Source organism: Numida meleagris, chromosome 9 (genome assembly GCF_002078875.1).
Source record: "Numida meleagris isolate 19003 breed g44 Domestic line chromosome 9, NumMel1.0, whole genome shotgun sequence".
NCBI classification, from domain to species: Eukaryota; Metazoa; Chordata; class Aves; order Galliformes; family Numididae; genus Numida; species Numida meleagris.
The window spans coordinates 10,457,576-10,475,007 of record NC_034417.1 but is presented as its reverse complement, the minus strand read 5'-3'; the positions used below and the strand labels follow the sequence as shown (position 1 = coordinate 10,475,007).

Sequence of the window (17,432 nt, the reverse complement as noted above, 5' to 3'; positions counted from 1 at the left end):
AAAGGGAAAGGGAAAGGGAAAGGGAAAGGGAAAGGGAAAGGGAAAGGGAAAGGGAAAGGGAAGGAGAGAACCTTTATTGCAGGCATTTATACAGGCTGCTTATAATCAGTGAGCTTACAGCAGCTGGGTTTCAGAAACAAACCCAGTGCCCCTGCCTGGGGAGTGGTCTGAAACTGAGCTGAACCAGGCTGATCTACCCTGAAAATCTCTCTCAGTGGATGAGGCAAATGATTTATCACCTTTATGGCTGCCAGTCAGCTCTGTGTTTCTGCTGCTTTTTTTTTTTTTTTTTTTTGACAACACAGCCTCTTCTGAAAGCTGAAGGTGACTTTCTGACAAGCAATACCAAGTATTTAAGGCCTTCTTGGACAGTGGAAAGCAAATTATGAAAAATTCATATTTATTTACATAGAAACTGCAGCCTGAACAGGGATGGCCAGACATCATCATGCCTGCTTCCTCCATCTTGCCCATTAGCAATGCCTGCTACCTACATGTAATTTGGCCTCCAAAGACCTCCTAACCAAGACCTCCTTGTTTCTCACAATATATTCCTATTCCCAGGGTCTTCTCTATCCAAAACCAACTGTGACATGGGCTGACCTGCCTTTCTGCAAGGACAGGATTTGGAAGATCATATGTATCAGCATCATATGGTGGCATCTGCCATAGCAATATTATATATCGTTTTCCCTTCATCATTTTTTAAGGTTTCACTGTCTCTTTACCACTCCCTCTTGTATGGGTTACTGGAGAAAAGGTTGACTCTCATCAACATTTTGCAAGTTCTTCCTCCATAAAGAAAGCCTACTAGAACTTTAAAATATACATTTGATCTTTTGTTTTTAGTCATTGCTTTGTCCACTTTATAGATCTCTCCTAAATGTGCACAGTGATATCTCTAAATGGCACTAGCAAGACAGAAGTAACTGAGAGAAATGGTAATTTTACATTTGGTTATACAGAAGTGCATATCAACCCCAGGGATAGCTGTAAGCATGCTTGTGAATAAATTTGCATACATACTGTACCAGTGGGAAAATACTACAGTTGCAAGAGAGAGAGAAACTCTATTCTCTCTGGTCTTGTGCTATAAGAAACTTGCATAGGCTCCTACAGGACTTCCAAATGGTCTTCAGCTCTTTGGGAGACTGAAGCAATTTCCAGGTATGTACTGTTTATCCATCACTACACTTCATGGAGTACCTACGTGTGGTTCCTTTTTTCCCTATGTGGAAGTGGACTGGCTAAATGAGCAGCCTGAGGTCAGGGAAGATGGTCTGAGAAGGTCTCAAAAATATTCATGCCACTGGGTCCTCTATCCCAAAATGATGGTAGTAACACTTCCTCACATCAATGCATTTCTCACAGTGTGTCTTTCCGATCTGCATGCTGACACTACTGCTGAAATTAAACAAAAAGCTTCTGCTCATAAGGAAAAACTGCCTCTGCCTTCCTTGTTGAAGGAATTCTGAGTTACAGACAAATCTGTTCCCAAACTAACCAAGGATTACGTAAAAAATGTGTATTTGGAGCAGAAAACAAACAAGCAACTAACTTTGGAAGCGTACTGGTGGTTTCCAGGCTGAAAGACTTGGTACTGTGCGTGTGGTTTAAGGTTAAAGAAAAAAAAAGACAACAGTGATCCGATAAAGGTAAGCACCAAAGCTGAGAAAAGGTTGACATTTATTAAAAATACTGTGGGACCTATATTTGTACTGAGTAACATCCTTTATAAGGTCCCACCAGACATAACGAAGGGAACGATGAATGAAAAAGAAAATTTCTGATCCTCTGAGACCATGCACAGATTTTTTTTTTAAACATAATTCAGGAATTCAGGAGAAATGCCATCTACACTCCATATTAACTTCACCTAAGTAAAACAACAAAATTTCTGCTTACAAAAGAGAAGTGATATTATTTCTTGAAGATGCAATTTACCTAAGTATTAGAAATAAGAAGACTAAAGCTATACTATCACATTAGAAACTTTCAAATCTATTTTTAGTTATGGCCTAAATAGGAAAGCATAGCAAAAACACTGCTTTCCTGTTAAACTAGAAGCCTAAACTGCCAAGTCAGTACTTTGGTTGGGTTGGTTATTTCAGCTTCCAGAAATGAGCTGAAGATCAGAGATAGATCCACAGGCCTGCTGTAAAGACACCTTTGCTCCAGCATTAGAGATCATGCACTTGTCGTCAAAGCAAAAAATTACTACACTTTCTTTAAAATCCCAGGATAACATGCAAGTCTTCAGTAGCTTCAATTAGGAAGTACAAGGTTCCCTGGAAATGCATCACATGCCTAAAAAGAAATAGCCCACAAGCAACAGAGTCTGAGAAATTCAGTGGTGAGACTCCATTTAAACAAGGAAAAAAAAGGCTAAAAAAGAATGCTGGCCTTTTCCCCCTCAAACTCAAAATGGCAGATTTAATACAAAGGGTGATTTACAGCCATTTTGATGCTTTTTAGCCATTTGCTTTCTGCATTCATTCCAGATGGTCATTGGTCATAAACATCTACAAAAGAGTCCTTGTAATTTCTCAGCTGTGTTCTCCATTGGATACCTATGCCTTAATTCAACTCTACAAATCAGAACAGGACGGTAACTGACAAAGCTCTATAGATTTTAAGCATTTGTTGGGATCTAAAACTTCTAGATTAACACTGAAGTTTATGGTGTCTTCAGTGTTTTCCCCCGTGATGTCAAAATCTCTAGTCTATACTATTATTGAAGGAGCTATAACTTCATTATCAGAATAAACAGGTAGATGACTTCAGAGACATGTCAGCCACCCACCCATCCCTCCTCTCCTATTGCTCCGAAGAACATGCAGAAAACAACAGACTACATCAGAGAAGACAGCAGCACGTCTTCCAGAGAAAGGGAACATTAAGGTAATTGCACATGCAACATCTTTATCGCTGGGGTGTCAATCACATTTATCTATGAGGAAAAAATGTTGATGGCGTTATAACACAATTGCTTCAGAACTGTACACTGAGATGAAGTCAGAGCATTTGGGTTGTTTATATAAAGCAACACATCCTTATCAAGTGGGGATCACATATTAAAAAAATACAGAAATAGTCTCCCTCATCCTGGTGCTATCAGGGATACCCACACCCAGCTATCGATCCACATTTTGACAGAGCTTTTAATGCTATCAGCTGTGTCTTGTGATACTTCATGCTAAGCACACATATGCACATATCCACTTCAGCACTTACTACGTGTAGAAAAATGGCAAAAAATGCCCTTCCACGTGTGCTCCTCTACTCCGCTATCCTGGCTAAACATCCAGCTCCACTGTCATTAATGGAAAGCAAAACTCAGTTACACACAGACAAAGATTAATTTCTATTGTCTAAAGAGCTTTGATTTTAAAAGTAAAAAAAAGAGAAGCCATCTTTACTCAGTGAAATGGTGTGAGCTATCTCATTAGCTCTTCCAGTCTGGCATATCTTAAAGCTTTCTAGATCATCAGCATGAAACAAACCTGTCCAGTCCCATCCAACTCCAGATAAAATATGACTATGTGTCTTAATAATGTGGTGATAACTTACACGATGTCTGATTTTGCAAGAACTTTTCTATCAAGTTGGACTACATCATATGAACAAGTAGATTCTTCCACCCTGTGATAAGAAACATCTACGAAGGTAAATTTCCCCCACCAGTCCTACTTCTGGGCAAAATACAAGCAACAACACTGCATGACAACATAGGACAAGGATATCTTGCGTTACACGTATGTGTAAGATGTTACACATTTCACAGAAAAATCCATGTGTATTTTGTATTGCCATCTGTATGCTGGATTTTACAAGCACCTAGCCCTCCAGACATTTTATGCTTACTCCTTTTCAGAAGAAGAAGGGCAACACAAACAGAGAATGCAAAACTTTATTATCATAAAAAGCACATATTCAGTAATCAATACTCAAACTTCTGTATCTGCTACCATTGAAGGAGGTTGTTAGAGTGTTGGAGGTTTGAGCTGGGGGATGTTGTGCCCTTCGTCTATTTTCTTTTTTCTTCCAGTTTTTGTGAGCTTTTTTTGTGTTTTTTTTTTGTTTTGTTTTTAAGTTATGTAAACAATTCACAGTAAAACCCGTAGATGCAGACTACTAGCTATCATTTATATGCTTTAAAAAGTTAAATAAAAGAACCAATTTCAGCAATACAAAAAGTAATATAAAAATGTGTTCAGATGCATGACAAATGCTTTAGAAGAAAACGCAGAAGGACATCACAAGTAAATAAAAATAGTGTTTTAAAGTTAGATCATACTAGGAATTCTTTGTATGGTCCAACAAGAAAAGCATTATGAAATTACTTGGTTCTATAAGAAATCTGTACAGTTGCACCTGTTTTAACTGCTTTAAACACTAACAGAATAATAATCTGATTAAAAGGAATAAGAAATGTTAATTCAAGTTTAACATTTCAAGCTGCCTATTTCATAGAGTACTAGACGGAGGTAGATGTCCAATGTTGGTGACCATGCTCACCTAAACAGGAGCCTTTAGCTGTCCTGTCAAGTCCTCACATTCAAAGCCAGCATGAAAAGGCTTCACAGATAAAGGACGTCTTTCAAAAAGCTAGCCAGAAAGCCTGTATTGCTGATGGAAGTAGTTTCAATTATTTTGCTTAAAGTGAAGAGTACTTAAGAACAAATCATTCCCTAGACCACTGTAAGGACACCACTGATAAAGCATTAGAACAAATTAATTTCACTTGTTAAAATGGTTGCATGAGCTCATTCCCTACGCTTATTAAGAAGCTGAACCACTGCTGCCTAGCTGGCTTGTGACTAGTCAAAATAAGATTGCAGGGTACCACGGCGGCGGATATCGCATGTCCAGCAATGGAAACCACCTCCCAATGAATTGGCGTGGCGAATATTCACTTTAATTGTAGAAATGCCTGCAAGAAACATACAGTGCATACTTTTAAATGAAAATCTCAAATTCATGTGGAAAGCTTTGATCAGGACATTAATTAATGCTTCATCAGATCATATGGCTAGATGCAAGTACAGAAAGTATTTCCTACTCATTTGTTAAGAATTTCTTTCCCTGGATTCTAGGCAGAGAACAAGCTAGGAACATAGTGGATTTGTTAATTCCCACCATGCCCCTGGGAATATACAGTACCCAGAGCACAGCTGGTATTTGATGTGTTATGACATGTCAGTCATAAAAGGAAAAAAAGAAATCATTTTTTTCAGTATGTGAAGAATTCACTGAAATGCTGCTATGATATATGACCAGGGCACATTTACATACATGTCTGTGAGCATTTACGGTTAAGACACTGAAGGTGCTCTTTCAAGTGCCTTTCAAGAAAAGCAGAATTCAAAGTGCAGATCTCCAAGTTTCTCCTTCTATGAGATGGAAAAAAGAGGCTGTTACAGTTAATACCTAGGTTAAGGTAAGATTCCTCCTTCTTCTTTTCAGATCTGATTTTTTCAGCTGTGGCACAGCTTATACAAAGTCCTGACAGATGGACTAGCACCAGAAGACTTCTGTGGTTTAAAGTTTGTCTTTTTGCTTCTTGGTACTTTTGGGAACTCAAGAGAAGCTCAGCAGAATCCACCACCTTGGTTAGGAACATTTTAATTCCCAGTAGACTCATCTCAGTCCTATGAACTTACTGACTATAGGATTTTACATAGAACTCACATTGAGTAAAGTTCAAGTGTAAAGGATATGTCACGACTGGTGTTAATAGACTCATTTTCTAAGAGCATTAAAGCATTTATACATCTTCTGCTCCTTGGTCATACAGAGAATTAAGGCTGCAAATCAAGAGTTACTCACTAAGGCTGTACGGCCTTTCTTTAAGAGCAGAATAAAGCATTAGATTGCATGGTTCACCCTTGTGAGCTGTCTCAGATTTGAGGGAAACTTCAGTGAAGTGCACTCATCCATGAACACACCGGCCCTCCTTCTAGGTTCAATCTGTCTTTCACCTTTAGTTCATTCTCTCCCTTTAAAGAAGTCTTCTGCTACTGAGGATTATTATCTCTTACTCTCCAATATAATGATCCCTCACTTTCCCTGATTTTTTCTTACCTAACCATCAGTCATTCTAACCCGTTAACACTTGCTGCAGGGTAAGCTCATGGTGATGCAAGTGTCAGTTGGCTCTAGCATTGAGCAAAAGCAGCTGCTCAGTAGAACTACCTATAGCCTTCCCTCCAAATGTGATGGGAACAATCGGATTAACTGCATGAGTTCAACAAATTACATTTATTTTATTTGTCTTTCCAGGGAGCTAAGCATAATAAGACTCAGACTTTATATTCAATTACAGTTCTCCTGCCACTGCATATCATGTTTTTCCCTGTAATGAGGTTACATCTCGCAGGAGCGAGAGTCTCCATAAGCGAGCAGAAGTACTTGGTTTACGCAGTCTTAGTTTGAAGTACAAAGAGTTTGGAACTAGAAGAGAAATCTGAAGCATTTTGGTTGCTTCACTCAGCAACGTGTACATACAATCTCTCCAGCACAGAATTTGACTTCCAAATCAAACAGTTTTATATTAAAAAAAGCTAATTCAAAAGCATGCTACTCGTAATTTTAATTACTATTCATGCCTTCCTTTGCTGCAAGTTGTAGGGGACACAAGATGCAAGAAGCTCATATTCATATGACTTAAGTATTCAGGAGATAAATCACTGAATGATTCTTATTCATTAATCGAATTGTTTGAATACCTTCTCCAGCGCTGGCTGCTTTGATACTACAAGTAAGGCCTCCATTCATCCTGATGCACATAGCTGATCTCAAGATCATTTCACTTTAAGCATACGTTAGAATAATTAGAATAAATTAGGACGTACCCAATTTTTCAAACATCTTCTGAATTGAAGTCTCGTTGGCATCGACCATCACACGCTTCTCATCCAGCATTAGGACATTCATGGAGAGCCATTTAGAAGACATCCACAGTGGGTGATCTAAACACAGGAGAATTAACCTTCTACAGTAACCATAGATTTTGTATCAAAGTTGTTTCACTCTTAAGAATACTCTCAGAATTCTTAAAAAAGAAAGAAGGAATATACCTTCTGGGATGAGTGGCAATGGTGGGTGAATCACTGTCCAGCCTGCTTTCTTGAAGAGCTCAATCTGAAAGACAAATTTAGTTAGACTCTAAACAAGCCTCTTAAAGTATCACATGCACTTCACTTTTTCTCATTTTCTAGTCTTTTTCTTAATACAATCTAGGTATACAAATATGTGTTATAGACAAAGGTAATATATGCAGTTCAGAGCCTGTCAGGTTAAAATGATATTTTTAAGAGTATTATATTAGTATTATTTTTGTTATTTTTAGTATTATTACTTCCCTTATGACTACAGTAATCAGCGGTATGAATTAGAGTGCCATTAATAGAGATAGAACAGCAAAAATATCACTTGAAGTTATTTCTGCATCATGCTTCTTATTATGCATTTTATTTAACAAAAGAAAAAAACATAGGCATTGTAGGGAATAATATGTTTCTCTAAGGATTATAAAATTTAGTGAAAATAAGAAGAGGGTAATTTGGCTAAAGTAGAATTGTCTGAGCGCTCTTTATTCAAGTGTAACCACGAGAGGGAGCTCTGATTCTGAAAACTCGGTTAATGATGGAAAGGCTTCCCAAGTAAGGATTAGAAAAAAAGGAGAGAAGGGAGTAATTACTCACTGGAACAGCAGAAAACTATCAATATCTCCTTGGACACAACTACTATATATAAGTTATGGAAGCATTACAGTAGTTGTATATCCTATATATTTGCTTTGATCCTATGATATTATAAAATGGATCATTTTCATCACATTTAAATCATGTACACAGAAAGAAACACACAGCACATCTGCCTAGTTTCACAATAAGAAATCGAAGAGCAGCAACAGCAGCAAACTGGGGGATACATTTCTTAACTTACAATTGCTACTTAAGTTGAATAATTCAGTGTTACTCAAGTATAGACAATTTGTGGGTCAGCAATTGTCCAGCAGGGATCTAATCTATCTGAATAAGTTTTAAATACAAAACACTTGATACTTTCTCTTTTGCTACAATCTTACCTGATGGCAGGGACGGTCTGGGTTAGACAACACAAGACCAGGTCCAATGATATTAAATGTGGCATCAATGTGCATAGGGTTTGGATCCTTAAAGGATATTACATGCACTCTGTAGTCTGGTGCAAGATGTCTCCTCATCCATTCAATGCCCATGTAATTTGTAACCTAAAAACAGAACAAAGTTTCATGAGCTAGAACATAAGCAGCATCCAAACTTAGTTTATATAAGGTTTTATTTAAATAAATATTTAACACCAAAATGTTAGAAGTTTGTATCTCTAGCTAACACCTAACAGCCAAGTGGCACCCTATAAAATAACTTATTTTGTCAAAACTACTATTTTAATATTGTTCAGGAACTTAAAAATATAAACACCAATCATTAAGATAGGTAACAAAACTGCCGGAAGAAACCTCTGTTTACCTGACTCCTTTGTACAAAGATATCCCTTCCAGCTCTAATGAAATCAGCAGCATCAAAACATGGCTCAAATTCAGTAGTTACAAATTTTCCCTGAGCAGCCAGTTTATGCCTGTCTTCAACAGAGCGGATAGGATAATCCTAGTTAAAAAAAAAAAGAGAACAACTTTAGGTTGATGTTGGTAGGAGAAAGTTTTCAATCTATTTGCCACATAAGAGTCTTTTGAAATGAAGAAAATACATTTTAAATCAGTAACTAGCATGTTCCTTGAAGTTAGTTTAGTTTTCTTGCTTCTAAATGAGAAGAAAAAAAAAGCTTAATTATGGAAGTTTAAATAAGGGGTTTCAAGCACATTCAAGAATAGTTGATGAGTTATACTAAGAAGTTAACAGCTCCTCCTTAGAGCCACTGTCTCCATAGTATACTGCCTTCTGGATTCAAAGTATTCACTACCAGTTGAGTTTAATTATCAGTCCAGCAAATCATTGCACAGTGACAGAAATACTGGTATGCAAGCTATTTCCTAACAGAGGTGGACTTCGTACTCTTTCCATGTTTTAGAATGGAGCAGTACTTCAACTTAGAAGGTAGATTTTCAGGAACTTAAATACATTTTAGAATCATACAATGGAATTAAAAACAAATTAGGTGGAAAACAGCATAAACAGAAGCTACTAGATAAATAAGCATGCACTGGAATAGGCTCTGGATTTTTCCTAATATTGATCAATTATTCTAAGGTAATTTCATTTAGCAAAGACTTCCTTCCATCATTGGGAAGTGTCACTGTACCCAAAAAGTTTTAATCATTCCACAAGCAATTTTACTGCACTTATTGTAGATGCTCTTATCAAGACCCTAAAGTATTTGGGGGCCTATAGGAAACTACCAAAATTGCCTGAGTCAAAGTAAACTATTACAGAGGTTAAAAAAAAAAAAAAAAGCAGTAAAAATATTTAGAAATAGTTTAAATCCTCCACTATTTCTTCACTTCACTTCCAAAACACTAATCCTTCATGTAAAACAAGAATTACAAGGTCTGATGAAAAACACGCACAGTCTTTCCAACCTTCCTGATACACTCAGAAAATAGGGACATCCTCGGGGAATCTTAATTCTTTAAAGTAATCTTTGTGATGTCCTTCCAGCATTCTTTCCTTCTTAGCAATGCTAAGTTTCAGTCAACAATCAACTCACAGCAGACCTGAATTCAATAGGCACAGCTTCCTATTTCGTCTTACCCAGGCATACACTCAGTTTCACCTGGAAAGGCCGCAGAATGTTTGCATACATGGATAAGTTCCCTGTTTTCCCCCCTCTCTTCAAATTTTGTGAAACAGACATTGAAACTGTCAGAAGTTCCGAAGCAAAATGAGAATAATACCTGATCATAGAGCTCATCTGCCATTGTGGGTTTGGGGGCAGTTGTCCACTTAGCACCATTGTTGAAGTAATCTTTAATTATTCGTCTGTATGCTCTGTACTCAAAGAAACGAGCACGCCAAGCCATAGGTGCTTCAATGATTTCATTTCCTACCACCAGCAGGATGTCTCTTGGCATGGCAGCATACATACCTAAAAGGAAAAATTGCACTCATTGATGAGACAAATAAGCTTTTCTCATTTCTTTCAGGTTATTCATTTTTCACACTAATTTTCACCATTACTTCTCTCTGACCGACTTGCAAACAGCATCTTCACAGAAGTCAGAAAACCAGACCATACAGAGGACCTTACTGACATTCTTCAATTTTTCTAAGTGATATTTTTTGATCAAAATATTTTCTACAAATCCTCACAACGCTTTGCTACAAAGCCTCACTCGTAACAAGTTTACAGCTAGAAGGAAGTCATCTACAATCTGTAAGTCCCCACTTCCCAAACTGATGAATGGAAATTAAATAGTCAAGCATTTATGGATTACTCAGAAGAGTTCGATAAAGAAGTAGGAGGTAGCTGGTTATCTAAGTTGACCGCATTTCTTTGTATTACATCCTTTTAAACAGAGACAGCACAGAATAGGAATTTTATGCAATGTAGAACTATTCCCAGTAGAGTTTGTAAACAAGCAAAAGAAAAAAAAAAACAGTTAACTGCTTTGTTATTATATAGCGCAGCACTGTAGCATGTCAGAATCTCCTACCATAGAGATTTTCTAAGTCATTGCTACGCAGAACCACTATGACCTGATCTAGCACTGGTTCGTACTCCTGCTCAAAACAGGAAATAAGACTAGATGGCATCCAAAGTGTCTCAGACAAGAGCTAAACAGATTACGATGCCTTCAACAATGGAATAACATTTACCCGTAGATTCAAAATCAGGAGTCTTATACTTCACAGACCAGTCAATTGGATCGGGCCTCTTGACAATTACACCTTCTTTTTCCAAAATATTGCACATCTCTTCAATTTCAGCAATAGCTTTTTTCACGTGGTCTTTAGGGAAGCTTTGGCCTCCAAATTTCTGATAGAACCCCCAATACTTTTCATACGTATTGGCCTAAAACAAAAGTACAAGTGACAAAGAATAAGCAGCAGTTATTTTCATAAAAGTGAAACAGATTCACAGTATACAAATCTTCACGTTCAGAGTTTCTTGTTCTTTCACCAATTCCACATTGCTTTGTGTAGAGTTACCACCATCACATCCTAGCACATCTTACATTCAAGTCCAGCAATGATTCAAGGAGTTGGTAAGAGCTGTTAATGCCCTGCTGATCCTTCTAAAACATGGGGAGAAGCCTCAAGACTTCAGATAAACACTGCCAATTATTTCTTCTTGAGATTTCCCGTCCTAATAGTACACTGCTGTATTTTTGCACTTACTTCTGCTATTAATACTTACCATTGGCAAGATTTTGCTCAGATGCTTTACGATGTGCATGTGTCTAGTTACTAAATATGTGTAAGTGCAGGTGTTAGACTAGTTGTGAATGGCTGATGTCTTCACAAATACTTACACACAGTGTAACAGAGTTAAGTTTCAACTGTACATGCTGAGAAGACTCACTCAACTAGCAGACAGTTTTAGCACTGCTGACAGACTGTACATGTGGCATAATGCCCAAAAAGAGTCTTCTGATGAACAGCAGGAAAAAAAAAAAGATAAATCAGTTCTGGGAAGGGAAGAAGTATACATTTCATTCCTATTCGCAAATGCAGTGCTTTGGCTTTGAGATGGGATTTTCAGAGCATTTTATTTCCTCGTATTTTGAGTTATAGATGGGTCAATAGCTTATATACCTCCTTTCTACTGATGGAAATACTATCACAAATAACATAGTAAATTCCTCCTTTACAAGTCTTTTCCCCTCTGCAGTCACAGTCCTACAGAAAATCTCAATATTAGCATATCACAGATGAAAACCATGACGGACTACATAAACATCTTCTATTTACACTTCAGTTACTATTTACTAGGTAGTGCTGCCACGTGGCCATGGAAGATTTGGGCCTCGTTACACCAGACCTGTACAAACACACCACAAGAAAGGAAAGCCTTCAGACATGTCATCTAACAAGGCTAGCAGAAGTCACCTTGTTACAACCTCACCCCGCTACTGTCACAGAAGTGGCATCAGGAATTCTAAAGCAGCAAGGGACAATGTGCCCTGCTGGCCAGAAGTGGCCATGGTTCAGGTAAAGCAGCAGTCTAGAAAATGCAAGTGATATGTTCATCTGGCAGGGGTGGATTAAACCAAGTACAACACTTAAAGGCAATCCTCTGCTCCTGAAATCCTGGTACTCAGGGTTAAGAAGAAAACAGAGGTTTTCTAAAACAAATTTAAAAAAAAATTAAGCTGCTTCAGCAGCCTGTCTTTGGAAGCACTTCATTCGGATTTATGAGCTGTGAAACCAGCAGCTTGGACGGGACTCTGCTAACACTAACTCAGACAGAGGAGCAAGCGCAAACAGAGCCCTTTTAGAATGACAACAGAAGGGATCAGAAATAGCAAAAAAAAAAGAGCCAGGACCTCCCTCTACCAGTTCTGCTCATTCAGCCAGAGTGAGGGACAGCAACAGGACGGGACACAGGAGAACCTGCCCTCTGTAACACAAGGCTTCTGCTGCCACTGCAGCCCCAACTGCCTTCCCAAAAGCAGCATTCTGGGCAGAGACAAGGCAGTGGTGAACCCCCAAACCTGAGTATTGCTGATATGGCAACTCAACTGAAGGTACTTCTAACAATCCAAGCTATGCACCTTACTCTATTTCTGGGAATTTGCCCTTAAACTAGAAAGGTAAGAAAGAAAAAAAGTCAATCTTTTAGACATTCTTAACATTTATATACAGGCAAAAGCCTCAGTATGGCCATCCTGCTCCTCCACTACTGGAACTTCTTCTCATCCTTCCTGGGGGAATGTATTCCATCCCTCCCAACCCCAGCTGAGGTCTTGGGTAATTTGATCACCTTGGGGTTGCCAGCTGTACAGAAACCACATGCAGATCACATGAACCGCCTAGCATTCCTATGGAATCCTGTTCTGCTAATGAGATAAATTTGTCCTGAGGAGTAAAGCTAGCTATTTTCAGAGCCACCCATGACATATTTAAATCTCATTAATTCCTTAGAGGTACAGCTCTCGTCTACTACTGCTCCTCTTTTTCAAATCTGAAAAATGACACTTGAGGTACACTAATCCAACGGTGTGATCTTAAAATGAAGGCAGAGAAAGGGTAACACAGCAAGAACACCCCTCCTATCCTATACCTTCTGATCAGCTTGAGGAAAAAAATCTATAGACTGGGATGTCTCTTCCATACTAACTGAGGGTTAAGACTTCAGGCCCCTCGGATCATATACTTGCAACTTATTTTAGACTTTTCAAAAAATACTGCAGCCAGGAAACAGGAAAGAGATTTAAATAATCTCCTCAATGCATGTTATGAGCTACAATCTGAAAGCATCCAAGAAATTGTAGTAGCCCTCGAGGGGAAAAAGCAATAACAACACACATTTCTTTTCAGAAAGAAATTTAAGTGTGCTGTAAGAGAAGGATTATCTTTAAGAAATGGGAGAATTACTCCCTATAGTTGTTATATATTTTAAACATTTATAGTGGGGACACAATATTGCCAGGGATCTCTAGACCTACCTTAAGGTAAGCTTCTCACTCAAGATATAACGACCCAACTCTCATACAATAATGCCTCTTCATCAAAAACGTATTATTCACGAAACATACTGGAAAAACATTGCAAAGGACAGTCATAAAGCTCAACTATTTGACTTAATGTCAATGGCTTCAGAAGAACACAAGTGAATGACAAGACTTTTGATCAACATGCTAATTCAAAAAGGGCACCCTCCTAATTAATGTAATGGTTAGCTTTCTAGTTAAGATTTCTCATGGTTTTCCAAAAGTGAATTTACCTCTATGTAACCTACATAATTCCATTTCAAGCTCCCAAAATAACACGCAATAAATTAACTGTGAAATTCATTCATTCCTCCCCTTTATGCCAAGCATTTCATTTCTACATTACAGCAAAAAGACTTCTTGTACTTGTGATATACACAGGTGAGCTGAATGCAGCCATACTTCCTTATATTTTTCAAATTTGCATACAATTTTAAAACACAACTCAGAAGTACCCTAAAAGAAAATACCGTCCAAAAGTGTTTTATAATTTCAGTGTGCTTTTCAAAGTATTTCAGGTACAATACCTTAGTTCTGCTTTTTTAAACTGTGTGTTTTAAAGCTACTTTTTAAAACCCTCATTCATACTTGGCAGAAGGCATGTGATACACACAAACCCTAATAGTTGCCATTTAAAGGAAAGTAGCAGGGAAAAAAATTCTTGTTTACCTCCTATTTCTGGCTGTTTTATTACACTGGAGCAACATGCATAGACCTCCCCTACCTTTCAGACACATGGCAGAGATTTGAACAACATCTGAATCTATTAATATCTTCCACTACTGGCAAAGTAGAATTATTCATCTATGCCTCCAAGGTAGAATTACTGTGTCAGCTTCTACAGCACAATTAGGACAAAAGCAGAGAAAACTAGAAGAAACCACATCTCAGAAATCACACGCTATTACTAATACCTGCTGTGGCCAACGTATTCTTCAGATTAGACATCTTAAGTAAAGGACAGCTAAAAGTAAAGCTTTCTTTAACCCCACATAGTAGGCCTTCGAATTCCAGAGTTAATTGTATACTTTGGCATTCCTTGGTGATCTTTTCATATTGCACATAATAAAAACTGAAGTTCTGCATTCATCAAAACCAGGCCAACTATGACCTTCCAGCAAGGTAGACTTGAAAGAGTATTTTTTCTGACATTAAAGCCCTTGGCCACTACTTGAGAATAGAATTTCACCCAAATGTGATGTTACCATGTAACAAAGATAGACATTAGGGGTTTGGTTTTTCTGCATACTCTTTCTGTCCATTAACTATGGCATTTTATATGAAAGTATATAAATGTACACACATACATTTTACATTAGAAATGCCAACCCTCACTAGCTTCTCTTTCTGAGGCTGCTAGAATTTCTCTAGGGTGTCTGACATAGGATTCTGGAGGTTGGTAAGCAAGCTTCAGCTTTCAAGGAGTAAATAGAAGCCGTAAAGAAGTCAGTAGCAAATTTTCATTGAGCTCACTGGGGCCAAGATACCTTCTCAAATATCCCAGCATACGTCAGAGGAGTACTCCTCTAATTGGCAATCAGAACCACCAAGCTGCAGTAATTCATTCATGCTCCTGCAGACACTTCTGCCCAGAATCATCACCCAAGTTTTAAATGAAAATTTACTAGGGTAAAAGGGGCTGGGGGATGAAAAGTCTTTTCCGTTAGTACATCCAGCACTTCCACTAAATTACCGTTTCCAGGACTTTAAATATCTTTTCAGTACAATCTCTTCTCTGCCAAAAAGGTGCGGGTCCTGGCAGGGGGCATGGAGATGAGTATTAGAGTGAATGTGTTTCTACTTCCCTTTTTACACTGAGATCTTCAGCCAATTTTGTAAAGATATTCTTAACATTTTACTAAGGTCTCTTCAGCAGATGTGTTGTGCCAGCTCATCTCACTGGGACAGCCATGCACTGTAACATCCTGACTCTGTGGCAGTAAGCCCCCCTCACCCTCCCTACATGCTGCAGCTGTGCTGTGGCACTGGAGGAGAAAAATACAAGGTTACCCCCAGGAATGCAGGTAATATCACACATTCAGCACCTTTAAAGTCCACGTAAAGTTCACAGTAAGAATCTGGAGTAAGCCTAGCATTTGATCACTGCTCTTAAACTAGAGAATGAGAGCTTCTGCTTGGTATAAAAGCATTCAAATCCTAACGTTTCATGTAAAGCTTTTCTTAAATGTTCATAAGAAGCAAAGCAAGGCAGAAATGCAACGTTTAGAGAACAAAGAAATGTGGATCTAATTACTGCTACAGTTTTATACACGAAAAAAAGAATCTGAAGAAAAGGTGAGAACACCCTTATATACAAAACATGGGAGTTCTAGCAAAAGCTATTTAAACAGAACAGTCCTGCTAGCCTGCAGCTACAGACCCCTGTCTTTCTCACTAGAAAATTACACTCTCCCTCCTCAAGTGGTAACCCTAAATAGTTCCAAGCCCCAGCTCACCAATTAGGTGGCAGGTCTGATGTAAGTTTATCCTAAATGCTACAATGTGTAGCCTGGCAGCATTTGGGCTGTATTACTGCAGCATGCTGTGCATATTGAAAACTCTCTACTACTAAATTCCGTTAAAGCTAAGTTAGCTGAGAGCGGGAACAAGAACCGTGTCCCGCACCAACGTGGAGATGCTGTAAAATCCCATGGATGTTAACCACCTCCTTGAGAGGAGAACACTCATAAGCAAAAAACACACCTTGAGCACTGCAATGCTTAAGTTGTCTATACAGAATCTGCATTACTTCCCACTTAAAGATGCTTTTTCCCTTCTTTACCTTAACCTCCACAGAAAAAGGAGGAACATAGGCATTTTCAGCTCTTCCCACAATGACCTCTTCCAGGGGATCCCACTCGTTGTAGGAGCAGACAGGGCACTCCTTGGGTGCAGGGCTGGGGGCCTTGTCCTCAGCAGCACAGCGGTTCTGGGAGGCCGCAGCCGCCTGGGTGCTCTGCAGAGATCGCTGCACCCATCCTGTAAAGGCCCTTCCGAGCTTAAAACAGAAACAAAAAACACATTTTCCTCACAGAAGGCAACACGCAACAGCTCAGTCCGCACTGAGTGCCTCACGCTGCAATCGTAAAGCGACGAGCATCGTTTGGAGCATCGGCGGTAACACAGTTTATTAGAGGCATTCTGATTCACGGCACAATGCTCAAAGGACAACATGCCTTTTAAAGCGCACTCAGGCGAACAGCGCTGACAGCGGTGAGCGGTGTCACCGAGCCCGGCGCTGCCGAGCCGGGGCTCTCCGTCCCATGCCCGCTCTCCCTCTGTGAGGAGCCCCGAGGGCACTCAGCCCCAACTTTCCCGCCCAGCACCAACCCGCGAGCCGATGAAATGCGCCGCTTCGGCTCCCCGGCTCCCCCCGCGCAAACACCGCACGCGCAACATCTCCGCAGACGCCCGGCAGCCCCGCACCGCCCGGCCCGCGCCCTTATAGCGGCTGGCCACGGCCCGGCCCGCCCAGCGCGGAGGGGCGCGGCCATTTTCCCCTTGGCGACTGCGGGCTGTCCGCGAGAGGCAATGCCCAAAACAGAGCCAGCGCTGTTTGCCCGTACATGGGTCTCATTATAGTTATTTAGTTATTGAAGGAGTATTTCCATAAAATCCCAAACAACTGCAAATTCTGGCTTCATCAAATGCAAATTGTGTTATGCTGAAAAGTCATCCTAAAGCGGAGACCCACCATTGGTGGCTCCTAGGAGACCCTACAATCTCCTGATAATATTAACAAACGTTGTCTTCAAATAAATTTCTATTTCAGCAA

The 17,432-nt window shown here is 39.3% G+C and overlaps 1 protein-coding gene across 1 annotated transcript; it reads right to left on the bottom strand.

Moving 5' to 3' along the window:
• GATM (glycine amidinotransferase) lies at positions 3,893-17,150 on the bottom strand. The gene is made up of 9 exons (XM_021407894.1): positions 16,988-17,150; positions 16,440-16,655; positions 10,821-11,016; positions 9,899-10,089; positions 8,517-8,654; positions 8,093-8,257; positions 7,080-7,143; positions 6,855-6,971; positions 3,893-4,933 (listed from the first exon to the last, which is right to left on the bottom strand). Exons 1-9 carry the CDS (start codon positions 17,054-17,056, stop codon positions 4,821-4,823), a joined length of 1,269 nt encoding a protein of 422 aa, XP_021263569.1. The 5' UTR covers positions 17,057-17,150; the 3' UTR covers positions 3,893-4,820.